Source organism: Amphiura filiformis, chromosome 2 (genome assembly GCF_039555335.1).
Source record: "Amphiura filiformis chromosome 2, Afil_fr2py, whole genome shotgun sequence".
Lineage (NCBI taxonomy): Eukaryota > Metazoa > Echinodermata > Ophiuroidea > Amphilepidida > Amphiuridae > Amphiura > Amphiura filiformis.
In genome coordinates, this window is record NC_092629.1 from 80,397,008 (window position 1) to 80,420,688 (window position 23,681).

The 23,681-nt window shown below is 35.3% G+C and overlaps 1 protein-coding gene and 1 long non-coding RNA gene across 2 annotated transcripts; both read left to right on the forward strand.

Moving 5' to 3' along the window:
* The first annotated feature begins 7,818 nt into the window (after window positions 1-7,818).
* Window positions 7,819-16,737, forward strand: LOC140143752 (transient receptor potential cation channel subfamily M member-like 2). Its single transcript, XM_072165570.1, has 6 exons — window positions 7,819-7,842; window positions 9,930-10,001; window positions 10,607-10,678; window positions 11,295-11,487; window positions 11,985-12,163; window positions 16,573-16,737. Exons 1-6 carry the CDS (start codon window positions 7,819-7,821, stop codon window positions 16,735-16,737), a joined length of 705 nt encoding a protein of 234 aa, XP_072021671.1.
* A 3,885-nt stretch (window positions 16,738-20,622) lies between these two features.
* LOC140137262 (uncharacterized) lies at window positions 20,623-23,249 on the forward strand. The gene is made up of 3 exons (XR_011856816.1): window positions 20,623-20,723; window positions 21,441-21,593; window positions 23,184-23,249. It is a non-coding gene; the product is annotated as an uncharacterized lncRNA (long non-coding RNA).
* The last annotated feature ends 432 nt before the right edge of the window (window positions 23,250-23,681 follow it).

Sequence of the window (23,681 nt, forward strand, 5' to 3'; positions counted from 1 at the left end):
AGTACATACAAGTCATAGGATTACATTGTATTAAATCTTGTTTAATCGGTTTAATTGAAAGAGTATTTAATTCTCTTACATATTTATATTTTGAAATCTGACTATCATACATGCTCTTAATGGCTCCATAGGTGGCAAAATTGTGTTTAATCGAATACAGGGAATAATATGTTTCAAAGGAATAGTTTTTATAAATAGATGTTACGTTACAAGACAGTTAAACGGCGTGTCATATTTTACCAACATTAGTGGAATAACACAGTCTAAATGTACAGACTTGACATTAAGTATGGAATATGTTTTCGCAAAATTACACGACTGACCTGGAAGGGGTCTGAATCAACCGCTAGAGCTAAATATTATTTAGGGTGTGTCGGAAGATGGTGTAAAATTTCGGATTTAGGGCGGCTGAATATCAGCTTTGTGGCGGACACAATTTCGGATTTTATGCAACATTGTTCTGTTATTATCAAATTTATTGGGGTTTGAAGTGATATTTTCTAAACTTCGTCATTTAATTGGCATGCGTCACAGCTGAAAAACCCCGGTCAATGCCGGCCTTGTTAGCCTCAGTAGCCTTTGGATCATTCCCTCGATAACAGATGCATTGTTTTAATATTTCTTCTTTTGTAGCAATGTAGTTAATAATTATGTATTTTGTCTTGTTTTTGGAATTATGGAAATAAAGGTGGATGTACTTAAAACACGTTTTTGACAGAATTTTCATAATTTGCTTGTCTTCAATTTTAAAACATTATTATGCCGTCAGGTCATCCGCGATATTTAAATATTTACAAAAAGCAAAATGGTAGAGTGACTATTGGGGAAGCGGGGAAATTTCCTGCACAGTAAGTAGATCCCTTAATTAAACCATGAAATCACCTCAACACTTAGCTTCCACCCCCTACCGCTACTTGTTCAAACTGTGATGACATTTCGCCAGACTCAAATTATACTCGCTTAGCGACGAGCGATTTGTATTTGACCAATGAAGTAGCGTGCTTTTCACAATGAAGTAAAAAGCATGCTACCTCTTTGGCTATAAACCAATCGCTGTCGATCGGCGATGTAGTATAAATTAAGCTTTATGCTTTTCAATATCTCGGTTTTGGTTTCTATATTTTAGCAAGACTAAAAATCAAGAGATTAGTATTAGAAACCTGGAGAAAATGTCCATAGTCGAAATGGTCTGAATAGAATAAACCTTTATTCGTAATAGTTTGATTTCAATTTAGAGGGAGGCAGTCCATTAAATGTGAATAGACAACGAGTGGCCAAATCAGTTGGGATTGTACACGTCCTCTATACCACGTACTATGCATCAATGTTTTTGATGGTCTCATTTTTACATAACATTGCTCCTTATTCTACGAGCGACAATAGAAAAGTTTAAAAACAACCACGTCAAAAAATTTGCAACTCACATCGAGTTCCGTTTATACATTTTTATACAGCAACGATGATGATTTGATTGATTTCTACACTTACATCATACGAAAATCTACTAATTACGGCCCGAAGACCGGGACTAATTCAATTCGACCCGCTTGCTGGGCGCGTCCCAAATTCAACTGAACTTATTTTTGTTTCAGAACATTTCTTGTTCAACAGATTCCACCAATTAGCGTCTCGCGAAGCACACGTGATAAGCTTTCAAATTGATCGCATCGTCATTTTGTTTTACAGAATAACATTAAGGGCGCTCTCCGCGAACTGATGATTAGCTATAACATGCAATATTTGGATGAAAAGCGTAAAATCCTTTATTGATTTATCACTTCTCATCACGGATTGACAAAATAGTAAGTAGAAATATACGCTTCCGAGCTTGCAAAATCAATCCGAATTGTCTGCTTTGACGCGATTCATTAAGGCATATGCCGTTCTCTACAGTTGGAAGTAAGTACCATAATCATTCTTTGGAGTTTTTAACACACCAAGGTAAAGTTAGAGGGATATCGGTTGACGAGAAATGTATGAAATCGTGCTGCACAAAGAACAGCGTAAGCTAAAATGCAAAATCAAATATACAACCCCATTTTCATAATTTCTTATGAGTTTACAAAAGTTATGCTGAAATATAAATCTAGAGAGTTTACTGATTCACACGCTCCATCAATTGTGTACCTGTGATCAATATTTCTAGGCAAAAAATTACAGTAAATATTGGAGACTCCTCCCATTTTGGCAATATTTGGTTCATTGGAGCTAAGCTTCTTCAACAGTATGAAAATGCTAAGTGTGTCTGGTATTATTGGACTTTCACGAATATGTTCAGTAAAAAAAGAAAGAAAAAAAAAGAAAGAAAATAATAGATGTCAGTGAAAATAGGGAGAGAGAAGGAGTCGAGTGAGAGTGGACGAGAAGGAGAGAGAGAATGAGAAAGAAAGAGGATATCAGAGAAATGAAACAGAGAAAGGAAAATAATGGAATAATGATAATATAATAAATTTGTATTCGTCTAGTGAAAGTGATGATTCACAGGAATAATGTTTTCCTACAATCTCAGTACACACCTTTTGTCTGAAATACGTGTTGCATACCCCTAAATTATGTTGTGTGCCGAATTTCCTCTATTTTATTACTTTTTCCAAGACAAAATATTCCTAAAACACTGAGGTGCCCACACACGATGGTCTGAACCCAGCAAACACAAAACGTTTTCGACATCATTCGCAAAAGGTTATAAAAGGTTGTCAGAAAATGTTTAAATGTCGGGTTATATGAAGGGTATATTAAGGGTATAAACGTTTTCATAACATTTAAAAGAAAAATTTGATAATCTACTGCCCAACAAACACAAAATGTTTTACAGAAAACGTTGAAATGTCGGGTTATATAAAGGGTATAAAAACGTTTTAATAACATTCCAAAAACATTTTGAAAACTTGATACAAAACATTCTAAACAGAATGTTATTTTGGGGTTGAAAAAATATTTTGCGAAAAATGTTTGCCCAAAATATTTGCAATAACGTTTTAAAACGTTTACATGACCTTTATATAACCAGACATTTAAATGTTATTGAAACGTTTTGAATAAAACATTTTAAGAACATTTCTGTGTTTGCTGAGTGCAAATATTTTAACATACTGTTATTTAAGTGTTGACAAAATATTTGGCAAAAAACGTTTGCGAAAATAGTTTACAATAACATTTTTAAAAACATTTAAAAAATATTGTTGTAGTGTGTTTTCATATAAAACGTTTTAAAACGTTTTCATGACCTTTATATATATAACCCGACATTTTAATGTTATTAAAACGTTTTTACCTAAACCAAAAGCCAAAATATAACTTATTTATAACGTTTTTAAAACGTTTTTGTGTTTGCTGGGAAGTAGTTTCTTCTAAAAAGAGTTTTATACAACCGGAAACCTCTGGCTACATAATGTTAGGCAGAGGGCACTGCATCTCACGCTCAGTGTCCTTATCCATCAACTCATACAACGTATGTACATACATACATAAAGATATTTACAAGATACATATTTGGTGCATACGCACCAATATGAACCTCGCGCAAATCGATCCATGTTCAACGTATAAGTGACGTATATTTCATTGCTTAAGCATTGGAGAAATAGGTAACCTTGAAAATAGGGACCCAAATTTTATGATTTTTCTTATAACTATAATACTGTTACTGTTAAAGTTTGAAATTTGAACCCTCTGTGATGACCTTTGAACTCGGTTGACCTCAATTTTATTTCGGGCATGTATTCCCCTCGTATCAAGGATTCCACCTACCAAATTTGGGCCTGATTGGACAAAGTTTGAAATTTGACCCCTCCATAATGACCTTTGACCTCGGTTGACCTCGATTTTATTTCGGGCATGTAATCCCCTCGTATCAAGGATTCCACCCACCAAGTTTGAGCCCGATCGGACAAAGTTTGAAATTTGACCCCTTCGTAATGACCTTTGGACCTCCCTTGACCTCAATTTTATTTCGGACATATATTCCCCTCGTATCAAGGATTCCAACCACCAAATTTGAGCCCGATCGGACAAAGTTCGAAATTTGACCCCGCCGTAATGACCTTTGACCTTGGTTGACCTCGATTTTATTTCGGGCATGTAATCCCCTCGTATCAAGGATTCCACACACCAAGTTTGAGCCCGATCGGACAAAGTTTGAAATTTGACCCCCTCCGTAATGACCTTTGACCTTGGTTGACCTCGATTTTATTTAGGGCATGTAATCCCCTCGTATCAAGGATTCCACCCACCAAGTTTGAGCCCGATCGGACAAAGTTTGAAATTTGACCCTCCGTAATGATCTTTGACCTCGCTTGACCTCAATTTTATTTTGGGCATATATTCCCCTCGTATCAAGGATTCCACCCACCAAATTTGAGGCCGATCGGACAAAGTTTGAAATTTGACCCCTCCGTAATGACCTTTGACCTTGGTTGACCTCGATTTTATTTCGGGCATGTAATCCCCTCGTATCAGGGATTCCACCCACCAAGTTTGAGCCCGATCGGACAAAGTTTGAAATTTGACCCCTCCGTAATGACCTTTGACCTTGGTTGACCTCGATTTTATTTTGGGCATATATTCCCCTCGTATCAAGGATTCCACCCACCAAGTTTGAGCCCGATCGGACAAAGTTTGAAATTTGACCCCTCCGTAATGACCTTAATTTGACCTTGGTTGACCTCGATTTTATTTCGGGCATGTAATCCCCTCGTATCAAGGATTCCACCCACCAAGTTCGAGCCCGATATGACAAAGTTTGAAAATTGACCCCTCCGTAATGACCTTTGACCTCGCTTGACCTCAATTTTATTTTTGGCATATATTCCCATCGTATCAAGGATTCCACCCACCAAGTTTGAGCCCGATCGGACAAAGTTTGAAATTTGACCCCTCCGTAATGACCTTTGACCTTGGTTGACCTCGATTTTATTTCGGACATGTAATCCACTCGTATCAAGGATTCCACCCACCAAGTTTGAGCCCGATCGGACAATGTTTGAAATTTGACCCCTCCGTAATGACCTTTGACCTTGGTTGACCTCGATTTTATTTTGGGCATGTAATCCCCTCGTATCAAGGATTCCACCCACCAAGTTTGAGCCCGATTGGACAAAGTTTTTAAAATTGACCCCTCCGTAATGACCTTTGACCTCGCTTGACCTCAATTTTATTTTCGGCATATATTCCCCTCGTATCAAGGATTCCACCCACCAAGTTTGAGCCCGATCGGACAAAGTTTGAAATTTGACCCCTCCGTAATGACATTTGACCTTGGTTGACCTCGATTTTATTTCGGGCATGTAATCCCCTCGTATCAAGGATTCCAGCCACCTAGTTTGAGCCCGATCGGACAAAGTTTGAAATTTGACCCCTCCGTAATGACCTTTGACCTTGGTTGACCTCGATTTTATTTCGGGCATGTAATCCCCTCGTATCAGGGATTCCACCCACCAAGTTTGAGCCCGATCGGACAAAGTTTGAAATTTGACCCCTCCGTAATGACCTTTGACCTCGCTTGACCTCGATTTTATTTCGGGCATATATTCCCCTCGTATCAAGGATTCCACCCACCAAGTTTGAGCCCGATCGGACAAAGTTTGAAATTTGACCCCTCCGTAATGACCTTTTACCTCGCTTGACCTCAATTTTATTTTGAGCATATATTCCCCTCGTATCAAGGTTTCCACCCACCAAATTTGAGCCCGATCGGACAAAGTTAGTGACGTATATGTTGCTTAAGCTTTCCAGGAAGCTTTCCCTTTAAAGGGAATTTTATCAAACACCCCAACAGAAAGAATTTCTTGCCAATTTATCACCACGCATGCTCAATACAATTAATAAATCAACCTGGTTGTTTACTAATTGTATTGAGCATGCGTGGTGTCAACACTGTCAACCTCTATGCAGAAAACAAAATATCGTTTTGTCTAAAAACACTATTTTCTCTGAAAATAGTGAAATTTTATATTTTTTATATTACACACTATCATCGCTTGAATATTTGTTTTGATGAAAGTATCATAAATATTTAAATGAATAATTTACTATATTCAGGCTTTCCCCATGTCCCCACGTTCGATTCAGAAGTAAACACTAATACCTCGCGCCTACCGGCGCGAGGAATAAGGCGCCTTTTAATCAAAGCGCTGAACAAGGAGAGAAAGGATGGAATAAAAAAGAAACACAGAAGGAACAAGAAAGAAGCTAACTGAAAAGGTGAGTTTTCAGTTTCTTTCTGAAATTGATGGAGACTCCCTGATGGATTTAGGGAGTTTGTTCCATTCCCTCGGGCCAGAGACAGAGAAGGTATTTAAACCAGATCCTCTATATGCCCTAGGCTGACTATAAGCAGAGTCTTATCGGAAGAAGATCTCAATTCTCTTCTGGGAGCATAGGCCGAAAGAAGCTCACAAAGAAAATTAAGGGCACGGCCCTGAGAGCACTTGAAAACATAAAGCAAAAGTTTAAGAAGTATTCGGTCCTGGATTGGAAGCCAATGCAATTGAATGAGAAGGTTGGAGGTACCAGTTGAGCGAGGGACAGAGAAAATCAAACGCACAGCACGATTTTGCAGCTTCTGCAGTCTATTTCTTTCACATTGAGTGATACCATAGAGGATTGCATTGCCATAATCAAGTCGGGACAGTATGAGAGAACGAACAGCATGGTGACAGGTATCCTGCATGGTAATGAATTTACGGATGCAGTAAAGATTACGAGGATGGAAATTGACAGACTTTGCGAGGGTGGTAATGTGGTCACGCATAGTATTTTCTCATGTATACTTTGAACCACGTGCCTTACATGTCTATTAATTATATAATATTGAATGGCTTTTCTTTCCTTCCCCAAAGACAAATTCGGAAAATATACAGGTTTATTTGTAGATGTGGATTATATTTCCTATGTTATTCATCATCCAGCATTGCCTCTAATTAAGTTTGTGGTTTTATTTGTTTATAAAATATCCTGTGAGCCGGTACGGTTGCCGTGTTGTTGTATTGTTGTATTGTGATGCGTGTTGGTTCTTTCAGGTTCTGTACAATATAGCCTATAGTTTTGGGAAAACTTCGTATGCACCTTACAACAGAGAATACGAAAGGTCATTATGTTCATATGATGATCGGCTTTTCCTCCCAGCAACGCACACTTTAGTTACATAAGATTTACAAAGTTTACTTACGGAAATGTCGATTTTTAATAATTTGCCATAAAATTCGTATTACATGTATATCGCGAATTAAAAAAAAAATCAAAATTATTTGATTCAAAGGACATTCTTCGTATTCAGATTGCAATTTTCTGTGTCTAATTTACTCGCAGGCCCCACAACAAATACTATACTGTGCACAGTTGGGTGAAATAGCTGAAATAAGAAAAAGCTAACATACGGGACCGTTCACAAACACTTGTAAAGGGGCTGATGCAAAAAGGGGGGCTGAAATAGTTTGTATCCCTCTGAAGGGGAGGGGGCTTTAAAAATATCACCTTAATAACACTATTCTCAATGGGGTTGACGCTCATTTTTCATGACCAAAAAGGGGGCTCTAAACATAAGTTTAGGTCCGAAAGGGGGGCCATGAAAAAATATGTGATTTTTTTTGCATCAGGCTCCCGCTCCCCTGTTACAAGTTTTTGTGAACGTTCCCTAAGAAATGTCAGAAAATTTCAAAACTGAAAGTGGATTCCCTGTTAATAAAATATTTAGCCTGAACTCTCTTTCATATAGGTCAGTTAGCCACATCATGCGTGCAATTATTATTGTTCACAACGGCGTGGAAATTCTATTAATTGAATTTAGTAAATGACCAGAGGCTGGTAGAACAAGTTGCAATGGCGGATGAAGTAGAACTTAAGGTATGTTGTTACTTTATTTTATACATGTATATTTTTATTAAGTTCATCTTATTGGTTCGAATCGTAACATCTCTACATCTTCTTTTTTAAAAGAAGATGCCCTATTCTATTACCCCTACAAAAGTGGCATTTTGAGTGGTGTGGAGGCATCATAATTTATATCAACTACTGCGTTGCAGTTTTATCGGTTGGGTAAAAACCAATAAGTGGCATACCATTGGCAAGCTTGCACATTAAGCTTTTAGAAAACAAGTTCAATAATTAATTATGTAAATTTTATGCAAATTAACTCATGAATAATTAATGAGCTCATAGCTAGATATGATGAAAAATAATTTGATTTACATTTTTGAATTGTATGAATACATCAATGTGGCCATTTCGTGCAGTTCTAAATACATTGCCGTGTTTCAACATAATAATAGAAAGAAATCCGAGTTAATTTGGACTATATTTAACAACAATTTGGACATTTTTGGGCCATTTTTAAGGCAACATTTGGCCTAAAATGGTTAAAATTTGCAAGTTGCAAACATTTTAAACCATTTTATGATGTGTAAATGGTATAAAGGTGTTTTTTGTTGTTGTTGATAGAGAAGTGATAAATTATCAAAACTGTTCAAAATATAAGACCTTATTTGTGTAAATATTTTTACATGCATACTAACCCTAACCACCTAAGGGCTTTTGGGCGACGGGAAGGGAAAGAAGGAAAGAATAAAGCGAGAAAAGAAAGAAAGAAGTTGTTTGCTCTGGGTCTCGGTCGACGACAGTTTGCCACGGGTCTTGGGCTTCGCTGGCCAGCGAAACCGTGCCTATATATCACTTAGGGCGATTGCGTCATCACACCACGTGGTATGCACGCACGAACAGCGCATCAAGTAGTATTTTGTACTATTTCGTGCCATTTCGTGCCATATGGCATGAAATTGATCGGGGAAATTGAAATCATTTATGGTGGTACAATTGGTTGTGCATAATGTTTCGTACTCCGTGATCAAAAACAAGTTATTTTAAAAGTTGATAGGATATTTTGCAAAAATGGTTAGCTAAAATGTTTAAAGATAACACTTTGACAACATTTTAAATATGTAGTTGTATTGGGTTTTTTTCTTCATATCAAATGTTAGCAAACACACGTTTTCACAACCTCCCATAACCAGATATTTAAATCTTATTAAAACGTGTTAAATAATACGAAAACGTGTTTATAACATTTTATGTTTTCTGGGATTATTATTGACAATGTCTGTAAGTTGGTGAATTTGAAAAGCTCCAACACACAATGTTCTCAAAAAAGAAAAAAAAATCTCGAATAGAACCTTATGTGAAGCGACTGACTGACGACGTGTTAATCACGGACCGATATTTTTTCGGGTGCTGACATTATAACCCCATATGGATAAGCTGACAAATCCTCTAAATATGAAGTTTATTTCCGTGGGTTCTATTTGAGCACCGGGACGGGATAGGAACAATCATTGGTTAACACACTACTCTTCTCGAGGCTTACTGTGAGCTGCATATACATGTATGGCTCTTCTAATAAATACACAAAGCAGTCTTTGCATAATTTTGCATCTATCTCTTCATTATTCAAACAACTATTACTAAACAAAAGCGTATTGATTTATAGTGCGCTACGCACAGGCACAACGCCTAGACGTTGATCCACAAGCCTCAGCACACTTTACAGGTTGTCGCTGACCACTACGGCTCCACATCATTCCATAAACCATTAAACAAAAATTCAGGGAAGTTGCTGCTTCAAGAGCGCACACCCTAGACATTCCACAAAAAACCTTCGCAACCAGGATCAGCTTCCCGAGTTTCGTACGGGTTACAACGAGACAAATTAGCAGTGAGTTCCTTGTCCAATGTCCTTGTCCTTGTCCTTCGGGAATTTCAAGCTGACTCAATTTGTCCACGAGAGCATACTAGGCACCATCAAGGTTCGAACCCGCAACCTCTCGCACTATAGTCGAACGCCTTATCGATTGAGCTAACTTGACTACTATAGACAATGTAAACAATAACACGTTTCAAAAACATTGTTTAACACATTTTCGTTTTCTTTTTTGATATAGGAACGATTGACAGAAAATGATCAACTGTCATCTTCTGCTAAGAATAACAACACAGATCCTGGACAGAATCAGGTATTTATAATATGAAAATAAAGTAACTCCACCCTAGATATGGTATAATTGAACTTATATTTCAGTAATTTTCTGTACTTTTGTAATTTAATTTTTGCTTTTAAATATACTAATTGGATAATCAGGTGAACAAATGACTATGATATAAATTTTCAATGTGACCAAATCTGCATTTTGTCATTTCTGGTGTGTTTGTCCAAATTTTCAATCTCATACCTGGATTTTGTCAGTGGTTTTACTCTCTTTTGGCAATCCTAAAAGGGGCAATCGGTTTTGGCAGGTCAGGAGTTCTGGGGATTGTGGCACACTTTCAAGTAAAACTCTTCATAAAGGCTTATCATAGTGATAACAATACAGACAATTTAAGGTTTCCAAATATGGTTCCCATAAAAATTGCATGATCGGGGCGGGGGAGGGGCGGTTGCAATGTTTGGCATGTCGTTTTGGGCAATTATACACTCACCAGGGCTTATAATGATTTACAACTTAAAAAGAAGGAATTGGCAGTCTTTTGGACATCCGAGGAATTAACATTTATTTTGTTCTGTTCTGATCTTTAGTTCCACATAATGTTTATAATATTCTGTTGTTTTGTCCGTTTTCAGAATATAAATGGAACTGAACGCAATTTCAAGTTTGGAGAATTCACTTATAATAAAGGAAAAACAACTCACAAGGTAAAGCTGGAGCAATACAGTTATTTCTGCAAAAAAAATATTTAATAATGCTGCAATTTGTCTGATCTAAAAAAATCAAGCTGACCCCGAAGCTTGAACCGGTGTTGCGGAACGTAAAAAATAGTAAAATGACAACAAGTAATAATTAGTTCAAATAACGAGGCAATGAAACGATATGACGACGAATCAACGAAACGACGACAAATAAAAAAAAAGATGTATACTCTCAGTTGTCTGGGAACAATTGAGATTAATTAAGTCATGTCAACCAGACAAACTCACTTTTTGGTTAAATGTTAGAGTGAATCTGTCACATGGTTGGGATCGGGTCATCAAGCAACTTCCTCATCGATTGACCTCTGATGACCCTAATTCATTCACCTAGCAGAAGGCCAACGTCGGTGATAACATTTAACCAGAAAAGTGCGTTTTTCTGGTTGACATGATTTAATTAATAACAATGTCTTATCGTAGCTACTAAAAATAGTAGTTACTAAAAATAGCAAATCTGGTATTCTCTAAAGATATATCTATTGAATCCCATTTTGACTCACCATAAAGTAGCTATGCGGGGATCAGGCCGGCATCTAATTTTAAACGTAATTTTCCTGTACAGTTTGTAAAGGTGACCAACAAGGATGGTGACAAGTTAGATGTGAGGAAACTAGTGCAGGCGATTAAAACAGAATGGCAACTGGAGCGTCCAAACCTTGTGATATCTGTCACAGGAGGTGCTTGGGACTTCCCTATGAATAGACATGTCAAAGAAGTGTTTCGCAAAGGCATTGTGGAAGCGGCAGATAGCACAGGTATGTAAGTTTTGCAGATATTCTTCTATAAAAGGGTATGGTTTAAAACTTTTTGGAATGTCACAGTTATTACAAAATATGCTTCAATAAAACCAATTTTTTTGTTTTTGCTTTTTATAAATACCTTTATAAATATAAACGCTATGTCGAAGTTTGATATGTCGAACAATAAGGTTTGCTAGGTCGAATATGAAATAAGGTTAGTTAGGGTTAGGCGCAGGGTTAGGACTAGGGTTAAGGTTATGGTAAAGGTTAGGGTTACGGTTAAGGTTAGGGATATAAATATCGAACCTTTTTCATATTCGACATCGCGAACCTTCATAATCGACATAGCGTGCCTTCGACACATCGGTCCTTATTTCACATTCGACATAGCTGGTCTTTAACCTTCGATATAGCGGGCTCAGATTTACATGTCTTAGATTATGCCATTTCACCCTTTCATTGAATGTTTATATCAATACTTTTTGAAAATGTAAACATATGTTATTTTTAAGACGCTGTCGTAATCACTGGCGGGACAAATGTAGGAGTGATGAAGTACACAGGAACAGCAATGAAATACTATAAAATAGCAACAGGGAAAGGCGAAAAGATCGTAACTCTGGGCATTGCAACATGGGATAAATTACGAGGTGATATAAAGGAAAAGCTTACTGACACAATTGGAAAGAGTGTAAGTATACAAAACATTGCGAGCATCTATTCTGCTATTCTCTCCTCCCAAGTAAAATAGTTTCTGCTTTGAGGTAAAACAATCTAACTTAAAATTTGGTACTTCTGAGATAAATCCATGTCTTGTGTACTCTATCCGTTGGTGATATCCTCAAATAACCACCGCACTTCGTTTAAAGATAGTAGAACACATGTTGATACCTTTTGGTCACATTCCGTGTATTTAACGTGGTAAAATGGGCCTAGTTAGATAATTTGACCTCGTTAGCCATGAATATATATAGAGGGCCCCAGACAAACCCTAACGCCTTCCTAACGCATTAAACTCATTTTACCATAGTGAGTCTTGTTGTGTTTATTTGTGTTACGAAGTAAATGAATGTATATAAAACAATATAAGTTCCTACGAATTATTTTTTCAAAATTACTCAACCAAAATTAGCCAAATTGTTGCAAATGGTATGATTTTTATATTTTTTTAAGATATTAAATGTGTTTATTAATTTATTTGTTGAAAAAAAAAGCGTCAAGTATTCCAATTTTAAAGCTCATTTTCTTGAAACAGCAAGTTTGAAGTTTACCAAATCAGGGACGTTTGCTAATCGATACTTCAAAATGTTTGCCTCCAAGAGAAAATCTTAGTATCTATTGTTTACTTCAAGATACTGTATTTGGATATTAGAATCAGACTACTGTGTATTCAATTAAAGGCTCTGGTATGAACGTTTTGACAGTACTTTTGTGGGACATGAGATCACATCAGACATATCGAATTGAATTCTGAATACGAGGAATACCCTTCTGATAGCAAATAATTTTTAAAATATTGATAATTATTAAAATTTGCTATTTTTAAAATTTTTGATATTTAACAGTCATCGAAGTAAAGTTTATAAATCTAATGATATGTACTTAAAGTGTATGTAGTTGGGATGAAAAGCCGACGATTAATTGAAAAGTTTGACCTTTCGTATTGAAATATTTTTCCCCCAACACACCAAAAAACCACAAACTTTTCTGTGAAAATCTAGATCGTCCTATTTGGTACAATGGGCACTATGGGTTTCGTTTTATCATCGAATGCGTGCGACGATATTAATTTTATTCGATCAACCATATAGTCAAATACTGCCCGACAAAAAGGCAACTATGCGAGGAATCTGTGTTGAACCATATATATAAATTTGTAAATGCGAAGAGAGATATAGAATAATGCAGGCCAAGGTCTAGGCTATAGAATTAATAAGTATATTTGATTTATTAATTTATTAATTTATTAATTTATCAATTTATTAATTTATTAATTTATTAATTTATTAATTTATTAATTTATTAATTTATTAATTTATTAATTTATTAATTTATTTATATAGTAATTAATTAATTTATTAATTAATTAATTTATTATAGTAAAAAATTATAGTGAAACCATCACTAGATACAGTGCTCAACTATAAAATATAGGAGCGAAATATATTATTATTATACAAATGAAATTACAAATGAAATTACAAATGAAATTACCACATTAACAAATTTGTATTGCGATGTGGTAATTTCATTTGTATAATAATAATATAATTAATTTATTAATTAATTAATTTATTTATTTATTTATTTATTTATTTATTTATTGTTTATCTATTTATTAATGAGGTATGCAACAAGTTTTAGACAAACTAAAGATGGGTGACCTGACTGAAAGCCACATCCCCACTTTTTCCTATCAAAAATTTATTTATATATTAATTTATTAATTTATAAATTTATGAATTTATGAATTTATGAATTTATGAATTTATTAACTTATTAATTAATTGATTAATTAATTGATTAATTAATTAATTTATTTGTTTATTTATTTATATAGTAATTTATTACATTACAAAATAACTCAGTGCTTAATTACCTTGGATATACAGCTAAGATTGGCGAATTGGCGACGAAGTATACCTGGCAGTCCGTTCTTATATATGACAAGGAATATCGGGAAGCCCAAGTAACCCTTGGTTTCTCTTGGGGAGCTAATTCCCCCTATATTCATGGGCAATGTCTGCGCCACCGCACAGAGGCAAAGGGGAACCCAATTGGAGTCAGCAAAAGTGTACCGGGAAATTATCAGAATCGTCCTAAGCAGGGCCCATTTACTTCCACTGGGCTGGAAATTTGCAGGTCCTTCAACATAGGATATTGTCAACTAGGAAGCAGGTGCAAGCGTGCTCATGTTTGCCGTATACCATCATGTGAACAAGATCACCCAGCGTTTGAACATTCAAAAAACGGCCCCACGCCCAATCCATACCGATAAATACGGGAGTACTTGACAGTAACCATGGTAACCCATTCTCTTCTGATACGGACAATGTATTTATTTCGCCATTACCGGCACACACGTGGGAGTTAGAATTGATTTCTGACCCGGATCAGACATTCCTCTTGAACGTATATTTATTTATTAATTTATTAATTTATTAATTTTATTAATTTTATTAATTTTATTAATTTATCAATTTATTAATTTATTAATTTATTAATTTATTAATTTATTAATTTATTAATTTATTAATTTATTAATTTATTAATTTATTTATTTATATAGTAATTAATTAATTAATTAATTAATTAATTTATTTATTTATTTATTTATTGTTTATCTATTTATTAATGATTTATGCAACAAGTTTTAGACAAACTAAAGATGGGTGACCTGACTGAAAGCCACATCTCCACGTTTTCCTATCAAAAATGTATTTATATATTAATTTATAAATTTATAAATTTATGAATTTATGAATTTATGAATTTATGAATTTATGAATTTATGAATTTATTAATTTATTAACTTATTAATTGATTGATTAATTGATTGATTAATTAATTAATTTGTTTATTTATTTATATAGTAATTTATTTATTTATTTATTCATTTATTTATTTATTTATTGTTTATTTATTTATTAATGATTTATGCAACAAGTTTTAGACAATCTAAAGATGGTTGACCTCACTGATAGCCACATCCCCCACTTTTTTCCTATCAAAAATGTATTTATTTATATATTAATTAATTAATTAATTAATTAATTTATTTATTTATTTATTTATTTATTTATTTATTTATTTATTTATTTATTTTTGCCGCCCTTTCTTCTTCCTCCGCCCCCTGCTTTTACCCCGGGCCCCCAAAGCCCCCTCCTCCAAAATACGCGCATGTTAATGTTCAATTATAAACGTCATATACCGTCATATTTGATACCAATGGATATCAATGGACCTCTTCTATAGAGCGATACCAAAATAAGTACAATCATTCTCCACATAATATCGCTATGACGTCATAATGTGAGCGCGTCTATGAAAATTTGGGAAATTCTTTTTTTTTTTGTCTTTCAAACTCACAAAGAACATTACATAAAGTGCAAATACAATAATATCATAAAGTAAATACAATGTACCTTAATATTTCTCTTTGCATACAAAATAAAATAAAACACACAAGTTTACAAACAACCATCAAACACGATACCAAAATTATTACAAACAACTTTTTTTCTGACATCTTTTGGACAGAAACTCATCTTAAGAAAATTTGGGAAATTCTGGATATGTACAAAAGTATGGGCAAAATTAATTTTTGGCTCAAAATTCCATGAACATGCGACTTTCCCCGAATGTTCTCCTTATTATAAAAGGAAATGACTAACAAGTACAAAGTCAGTAAGTGTACAACCCTCTTCGTATTTCAAGGGTTAATGTGAGGTACAAAATGAACAAATCTTCCCACTCTATGTGCAGCACGGAAGGTTCATTGTTTTTATATTTAAATGTATTAATTTTGTAATATTTCTTGGCCTAATTATAAAACTTGCTATTGTATGGGTTCAATAACATACATTATCCATATCACACATTGGTGCTTGGAAGTAACATATGTCCCCCCCCCCCCTAAGCTGAGAATGGACCATCTCAATAGATTTGTATCGATGTCGCAAACTCTTTTGGTGGACCTAAATCACCTTTGACATGCGCCGATAATGAGGCAAAATTTAATATAATTAGGACTGAACTCTGGAATTTGAAAAGTATAGGTCTAATGACTTCGACCAAAAAATCTTATTTTTTCCAATATTTTTAAAAACACCTAGTCTAAATTAATTGAATACATAGTAGTTCTAAACATTTCTACAAAGTAGCAATGGAAAGTATCTGCTGTGGTTTTTGCTCACAAGTACTTTTTAGGGGTAATATACGCGATAATGCCAATTGAGTTTCGACAAACTACCGTTATGAGACCCTTCATTTGTTGTGAATTTGGTAGCGTGAGGAATATCAGTTTTTTCTTAGTTCTTTTTCCTGTAAACGTTTGCATTTATTGATATTGTTTCGGTTATACTGTGATCACTTTAATAGGAGCCAGCTCAATTGGATTTACAACCAGCAAAAGAAGAAGAAGAAAACGGTACGCTGGAACCAAACCACTCCCATTTTATTTTGGTAGACGACGGCAAGAATAAATGGGGAGCCGACGTGCCGGTGCGTGCAGAGCTTGAAAAGCAGATAAAAGGCAAGTTTTAATAATAATAATAATAATAATAATAATAATAATAATAATAATAATAATAATAATAATAATAATAATAATAATAATAATAATAATAATAATAATAATAATAATAATAATAATGGTAATAATGATAACAATAGCAAAAATTATCAACACATACAACACCGGCCACAACAAAAACAACCTCCAGTGACACCTCATTAATTTCACTTGACCTCTGGATGTATTTATAATAGGGTATTAGCATTTTACTTTGAAATATCAATATGCTGGGCTGTATTGATAGTTTCCATGTCCCTCCAATGAACAGCAGCCTATCCATAATTGTGACGTGTCATGTCAAAAGGAGACACTTTTGGACAGGGTATCAATTTCGAGGTTTTTTAAATATAGAGAAATTTTACGCCACAACGCCGTTTTCCCCAATGAAATCGGACATTCCTAAGCAAAGATATTAAGTGATGGTATTATAAAATTGGAAATTGAGATATCGGCCTTTAAAAATATTATTGACAATGCTGAGAGTAGTATCAAAAAATACAAGATGCAAGTTATATACCGGTCTGAAACTATCAGACAATATTTTAAACATTAATAACATCACAAATTCGCAACAAACCCAAATTGTGAAAAAAATCACCCCAGGCAGATTTTTGGCTATTTCTTCATTTACGATACTTATAGTGCCCAAAAGTGTCTCCTTTTGACATGACACGTCACAATTATTCTCGATCATAAAAATAATTATACCAGTGAAATAGTTTATTTCACTTTAATGATTATAGTATTTATTATTATAATGTATCTTCTACTTTATTTCTGAATGTCAGCAATGCATGAGAAACCATTAAACTCGGCGACCCTGGACAGTAGTCATGGAAAAGAAGGGATAGAAGTAGACCTGGGTGTTACCAAACTCGTGTCTGAGGTAGTGACCAGAGGAACCTCCGATACAATTACTGATCAATGGGTGATCAAATACAATGTCCAATACAAAGTGGAGGAGAGAGATGCATGGCAGTTCATCACTGATGATTCTGAAAAGAGGAACATCTTGGTAAACAAATTATATGATCAGTATTTACGCATACTGCCAAATAGGAAATCACTAATCACCTCACAACCGGGAAATGTCCTATTTGCTCTTGCAATGCATAGATAAGGTCACGTCTTTAATTAATACTAAGTGGGAACTTTTAGTATCACTGGATACAGGAGACCCATAGCAGCTGTTCTTTGGTATGGTATCAAACATAACAGTCTAGATTTTGGTACCACCATGCACCAGTAAAGTGTGTAACCATAAAATATGTCAGCAAGACAATGCTTACATTTAACAGTGGTTCGTCGATATGCAGGAACAACGACGACATGTTGAATACCAGCCTTCGTTCTGTAAATTGTATCGAATGAATTAATTTACTGCATCAACTCATAGAAGAATATAACAAAGGGTGTTAATAAAACAATCATTAACATAGCTTATTATAACATATTATAAGTTAAAACGTTCTTAGTTCAATGAAATATCGTAAGATTATGTTTTGACATTTTATATTGTTTTGAAGGAATTCACTGTAAATGGCAATCGGAATTCCACACCGACTAGTAACCGATTTCCAGTGCCCATAAGAGCATCTCTTATCAGGTTGGTCCCAACTGAATGGGAAAATAACATGAGTATGCGATTTGAGTTAAGAGGTTCTGATGGTAAGTAACACACCTACCTTATGATTTTTCAAAGCCTTGTGGGATGGGGGTGGTTGCAAACATTCCTGCATAATGTCGCTGTGCCGTCATCATGCGAGTACGCCCATGCAAATTTGAAAAAGTCTGGCTATTTACAAAAGTTTAGGCAACATTTATTTCCGGATACAAATTCTACAAACATGTCATTTTCACAGAATGTTCTCTTAAATATAAAATGAAATGACCATTTCAACATAATTTAGAAGTAAAGAGTCAGTAGCTAGTATTGCAGATTAATCACGTTTTTGATGTTAATGGTTTTAAATTTTTCATCTTGTAATAGCATTTTTTTTTCATTTATAACATTCGGCCGAAGCCAGGCAAAGCCCAATATAATTGCTCAGATGCTACTATAGTTAAGGGATGCCCTTGGGGCTTCCTTGAATCGGACTCCAAACCGGAGCACCCGGAGAATATTGGTGTACTTAATGGTACTCGCATATTCTGTAAACGTGCCGAATAGTAAATTACTCCCATATATTCTCTCCAGATCTTCCAGTTGTGTGCATCCTAGTCGAAGGAGGTCCAAATAGCATTCAACAATCATGTGAAGCAATTGAAAAAGGAACTCCTGTTGTGGTGGTGGCCAACTCTGGCCGAGCGTCTGATGTGCTAGCATTGGCCTTTCAGGGAGGTAAAGAAAAGTAAGTTGTGGCCCGTTTCCCACGAAATCCCATGTTCGCAGTAAACATTGTGTCATAGAAATGCAAGAACATATCTTTGCAAAAAATCTCTGTTCACATCGGTGGTCATTTTCTACTGAATCACTTTACCACTGAAAGGACAACATGCAATTGTAGGCCATTTAGGATCTTGTTGGTCAGAAAAAAAGTTGACATTTTCATGCTGTAATTATTTGACATTAAGTGAATAATGACCACTGATGTAAATAATGACAATTATCACATGTTTTGATCCCCTCCAAATGGATAAAAACGAATAATTTTTTTTGAGCCAGGCATATTTCCTTTATTAATGGATGCTGAATAAAAGGCAGGAGGATTTTGCTGTAGGAAGGGAAATCTTTTTGGAATCATTAAAACTTTTAAGTTAAACGTTTAATAATTATTTTAAAATATTTTTACGTTTAACAGAAGTCAGCTACATTGTATAATGTGCTTCTCTTCGCCAGAGCCAGTCGTGTGTAAAATTTAAAAAAAACTCTTCAAGCACACTATTTGAACCATTTAGAATACCTTTAATAACAATTACCATATTCTTGTTTGTTTCTTGACCCTGCAAAGAATCGATGATGCTATCAAGCAGAGATTGGCAAAAATCATACAAGAAGAAAAAGTACAGTTTGCTGATAGCATGAAGTGGATACAGAAGGCAGTGCACCATTCAAAATGTAATCTCCGGAATATCTACGACGCAAAATCAAACATACAAATTGATCAAATGATTTTGCAAGCATTGATGAAAGGCAAGTTATAGTTTTGACATCCTCTTCGTACATTTCCCCTTCGTGTAACATTGTTTCCAAAGATCAATTTAGGATATAGAATGAACTACTGCAATCATCAAATCCATAGTCACCATGATGTTTGATATATTTTGCCATTTAGTAATGAACTTATATTATAGTTATATACTTGATTAATATTATCATGACCATAAGGACCCTCTACTTCATGTACATGTTCTATATTCCGGGGGGGGGGGTCACTCCCATTGTGGCCTGTACACCATCCGCGATAATAAAAACGCATAAAAAAGGTAGTTTTTCGTGGGTAGGCACGATACGCGCGTATAGTGTTTAGGGTGTCAAAAACATGATAAAAAGGGTAGCAAATTACAATTGCTAATACGCGAAAAATGAAAAATAGGGTATGAAATTTGATGCAAGGAATAAAACCCCTGTTTAGGGTGCGAAAACAGGCACATGTTACCTGTTTAGGGTATCGTTTTATCCAAGGGTTAAATCCTTGTTTAGGGTGCTTTTCAAAAGTTGATTATCGCGGATGGTGTACAGGCCACAATGGGAGTGACCCGGGCTATATTCCTTTCTACCTCTTTTACGTATTCTATACCCCCCATCGCTTTATAATTTATCATAATACATTATTAAGTCATTCGTTGTAATGTTAATGATTAATTATGTATGTACATTAATTGCCATGAAACATTATATACAGCCAATAAAACCAACGTCGGACTTCAAATAACGCTAGCACAAGCCTGGAATCGCATTGACATTGTGAAGGATGAAATTTTTGACTCCTTAGGGGAAACAACTGACTGGGAGGTAGGATTTCATTATCATCTCTGGGAAACGAGAGACCTGATAGTGGCGTCATTTGTCTATGTGATCCCTTTGTTTTATATTACAATGGCAATTACAGAGCACCCGTTATATTGTCGGCTGTTTTGTGTGTGACGTCACTTTCACGTCTCGCTTTAAGGGAATGTAATTTGTATGCCTAAGCTACTTCTCGCCGCACTGTGGAGTGCAGCATATAGGAAGGCAGTATCTTACTTGCTTACTGAGTAGCCGTTTGGCAAGGAAGATATGACCTCTAAGTGTTGTCAAATAAAAGAGAGATGTTTGTTTGTTTTGTTTTGTTGGTTTGTTGTTGTTTTGGTGTGTGTGTTTTTTTTTGTTTTGGTGTGTTTTTTTGTGAGGAGAGTTGTTTTTCACCTGGAGTGAATGTTTCACTCGCATTTTGATCTTAAATGGACATATCCCAAAATACCACAAAGGTATGACCACGTGGTTTGTGTCAAATGAGAGAAAAAGGTAAAGAATATAATAAAATCAACGCCGTTGTGCGTTAATCGTTTATTTTGTTCTGGGCTTGTCGGGTAGATTGTCAATTATTTTACTCTTGGACGAGATAGTACTCTCGTGATGCATACTGCCTAACTATTCCCTGGTCTGACTTTAGTTTCTAATATCGGTCTCTTTACCATTTTAACGCTTTTGTTTAGACGGATAGCTTCTTATTGCTCTTCTGTTTTGCAGCGATATAATAAAGATGAACAAACGATCTCACGCAACTTTCACAAAGCTTTGATTGAAAACCAAGAAGGCTTTGTCAGACTCTATCTAGACAACGGGGTTGTCAGTTTGGAGAAGTTTCTAACATTAGATGAACTCAAGAAGCTTTACAAGGAGGTATGTGTCATGCCAGGTGGAATAACGAATTCTATATGAAAACGTAATTAATGCTTTGTGTGCTAGCCATAGGCTTCAACATAAAAAGTTTTGACATATTTTCTCAAAAAATAAAAAGATATCTTAAGAAATAGTGAACCAATACTAGGCTTGTTTGTACTAAATTTCATGCATTTTTCATGCTGATTCCAAATATGGTCATGACAATTTACAATTGTGATTTTTTTTTAAATTTAAACAAATATTTGAAACTTGTCATCTGCATTCGAAACCCGCGTGGGAGAGTTAAATGTGAGCGCTGATACGGATATAGGACGGCGATGGTTAATATTACTGTAGGATGTGTAGGGCATGCGCCGTTTAGCTGTAAGTCCATGTATGACGTCAATGGTGTATGGAGTATTTTCGGGAACAGACCATTAGTCCAAATGGCCAATACTCCAAAAAGGGTCAAAGTTATGTTATAGGTTTAATGCTAGGATGAAGTTTAGGGTTATGGTGAGGATTAGGGTTTGTATGGGGCGAATGCATGGGGTGAGGATCGCGCGAGTTCCATATTACTTAACGGTGGTGTTTTGTTCTAGAAACATCGAAGTAAACTTTATAAATCTAATGACATGTACTTAAAGCCATATTGTAACATTTCAATAAATCTAGATTTTTACACGGTATGTCAGTTTACTAAAATAAATTACAACCGTGTAAAAACGGATTTTGAAAAATATTGAGGGCCGCCTAATTTAATTAAAAATGGACATTTTTGGGATTTAAAAGTTCTTGAGGTAAACTTTAAAAATCTAATGATATTCCCTTAACCCTAACCCGCCTGAATACTACAAAATACTACTTGATATATGCGCTGTTCGTGCATGCATCCCACGTGGTGTGATGACGCAATCGCCCTAAGTGATATATAGGCACGGTTTCGCTGGCCAGCGAAGCCCAAGACCCGTGGCAAAGTGTCGCCGACCGAGTGCTTGGCATGCGAGGGGTCTCGGGTTCGATTCCCACCCAGAGCAAATAACTTCTTTCCATCTGTGCTCTCTTTATTCTTTCCTTCTTTCCCTTCCCGTCGCCAAAAAGCCCTTAGGGGGTTAGGGTTAGAGTGTATGTCGTAAGCTGTGAGGAAAAGCCGACCATTATATGAAAATTTTGACCTTTCGTATAGAAAATATAAGAATGTTAGGTCATTTAATTAAACTTCATGTATATCTTCAATACGAAAGGGTGACATTTTCATAGCGTTACGTTTTGTTACCTGGGGAGATTTGATCTGGTCAATTGACAGATACGAACCTCAGGAGGGAATTCAATTTTGATCAATTCTCTCCAGGTAGTGAAACGTAATGGGATGGTCGGGGTTTTTTTTTTTTTCCAAAGCTACATACACATTAAAACCATATTGTAACATTTGCTGAGTAGGACGCATAATGTTATTTGGTGTGTCTGATGTGCTCTCAGGTTCCACATGAAAAATACTTGTGCAAATGTGTGTGACCAAACCCTTAAACGTGTGGTATCCCTCAAAATTGTGTGTTGAATTTACAAATTTAATTAAATTTGAACAATGTGTTATTTATTTATTTTCAGACAATATACAAGGAAGACAAGAAGGTAAATTACAAAAAATACGAGAATGATCGATTAATTACTTTTTTCATGACTCTTAACTAACATGATTTTAGTACATCAGTTTATAGCACGTATTTATGCTTATACACGTACGTGTCTGGTTTCAAAATTCAGACCTTTTCTCAGAAAAAAACAAAAACAATTTTGTAATGAATGTAAGGGTCAATCAATATCATCAAGTTGCTTGAGTGTGCTGAATGCAGGAATTCCGTGTTTTTTGTTCCTGGTATGTGAAATGAGTTGCCAACTTTTACTCTTTTTTTATCATGTTTAGCATGTTTAGGGCTGTGCAATAATTATGAGCCCTGGTGGGAGGGTAAAATACGTGTGGAAACAAGACATTTTGGCGAGCAGAGGGCAATTTTGGGCACGCCAGGTGGGGGGGAGCAAGCGTTTTTTGGTACACATTCATGGGCGCCTTTTATAAAATAAAACGCTCTAAAAAGACTTAGGAAA

Excerpts from the sequence above, each read along its gene's own strand:
- LOC140143752 (XM_072165570.1), top strand. The coding sequence starts at position 7,819 with ATGGCGGATGAAGTAGAACTTAAG. Across the intron at positions 10,002-10,606 it reads CAGATCCTGGACAGAATCAG|AATATAAATGGAACTGAACG; the intron begins GTATTTATAATA and ends GTCCGTTTTCAG. Across the intron at positions 11,488-11,984 it reads GGAAGCGGCAGATAGCACAG|ACGCTGTCGTAATCACTGGC; the intron begins GTATGTAAGTTT and ends GTTATTTTTAAG.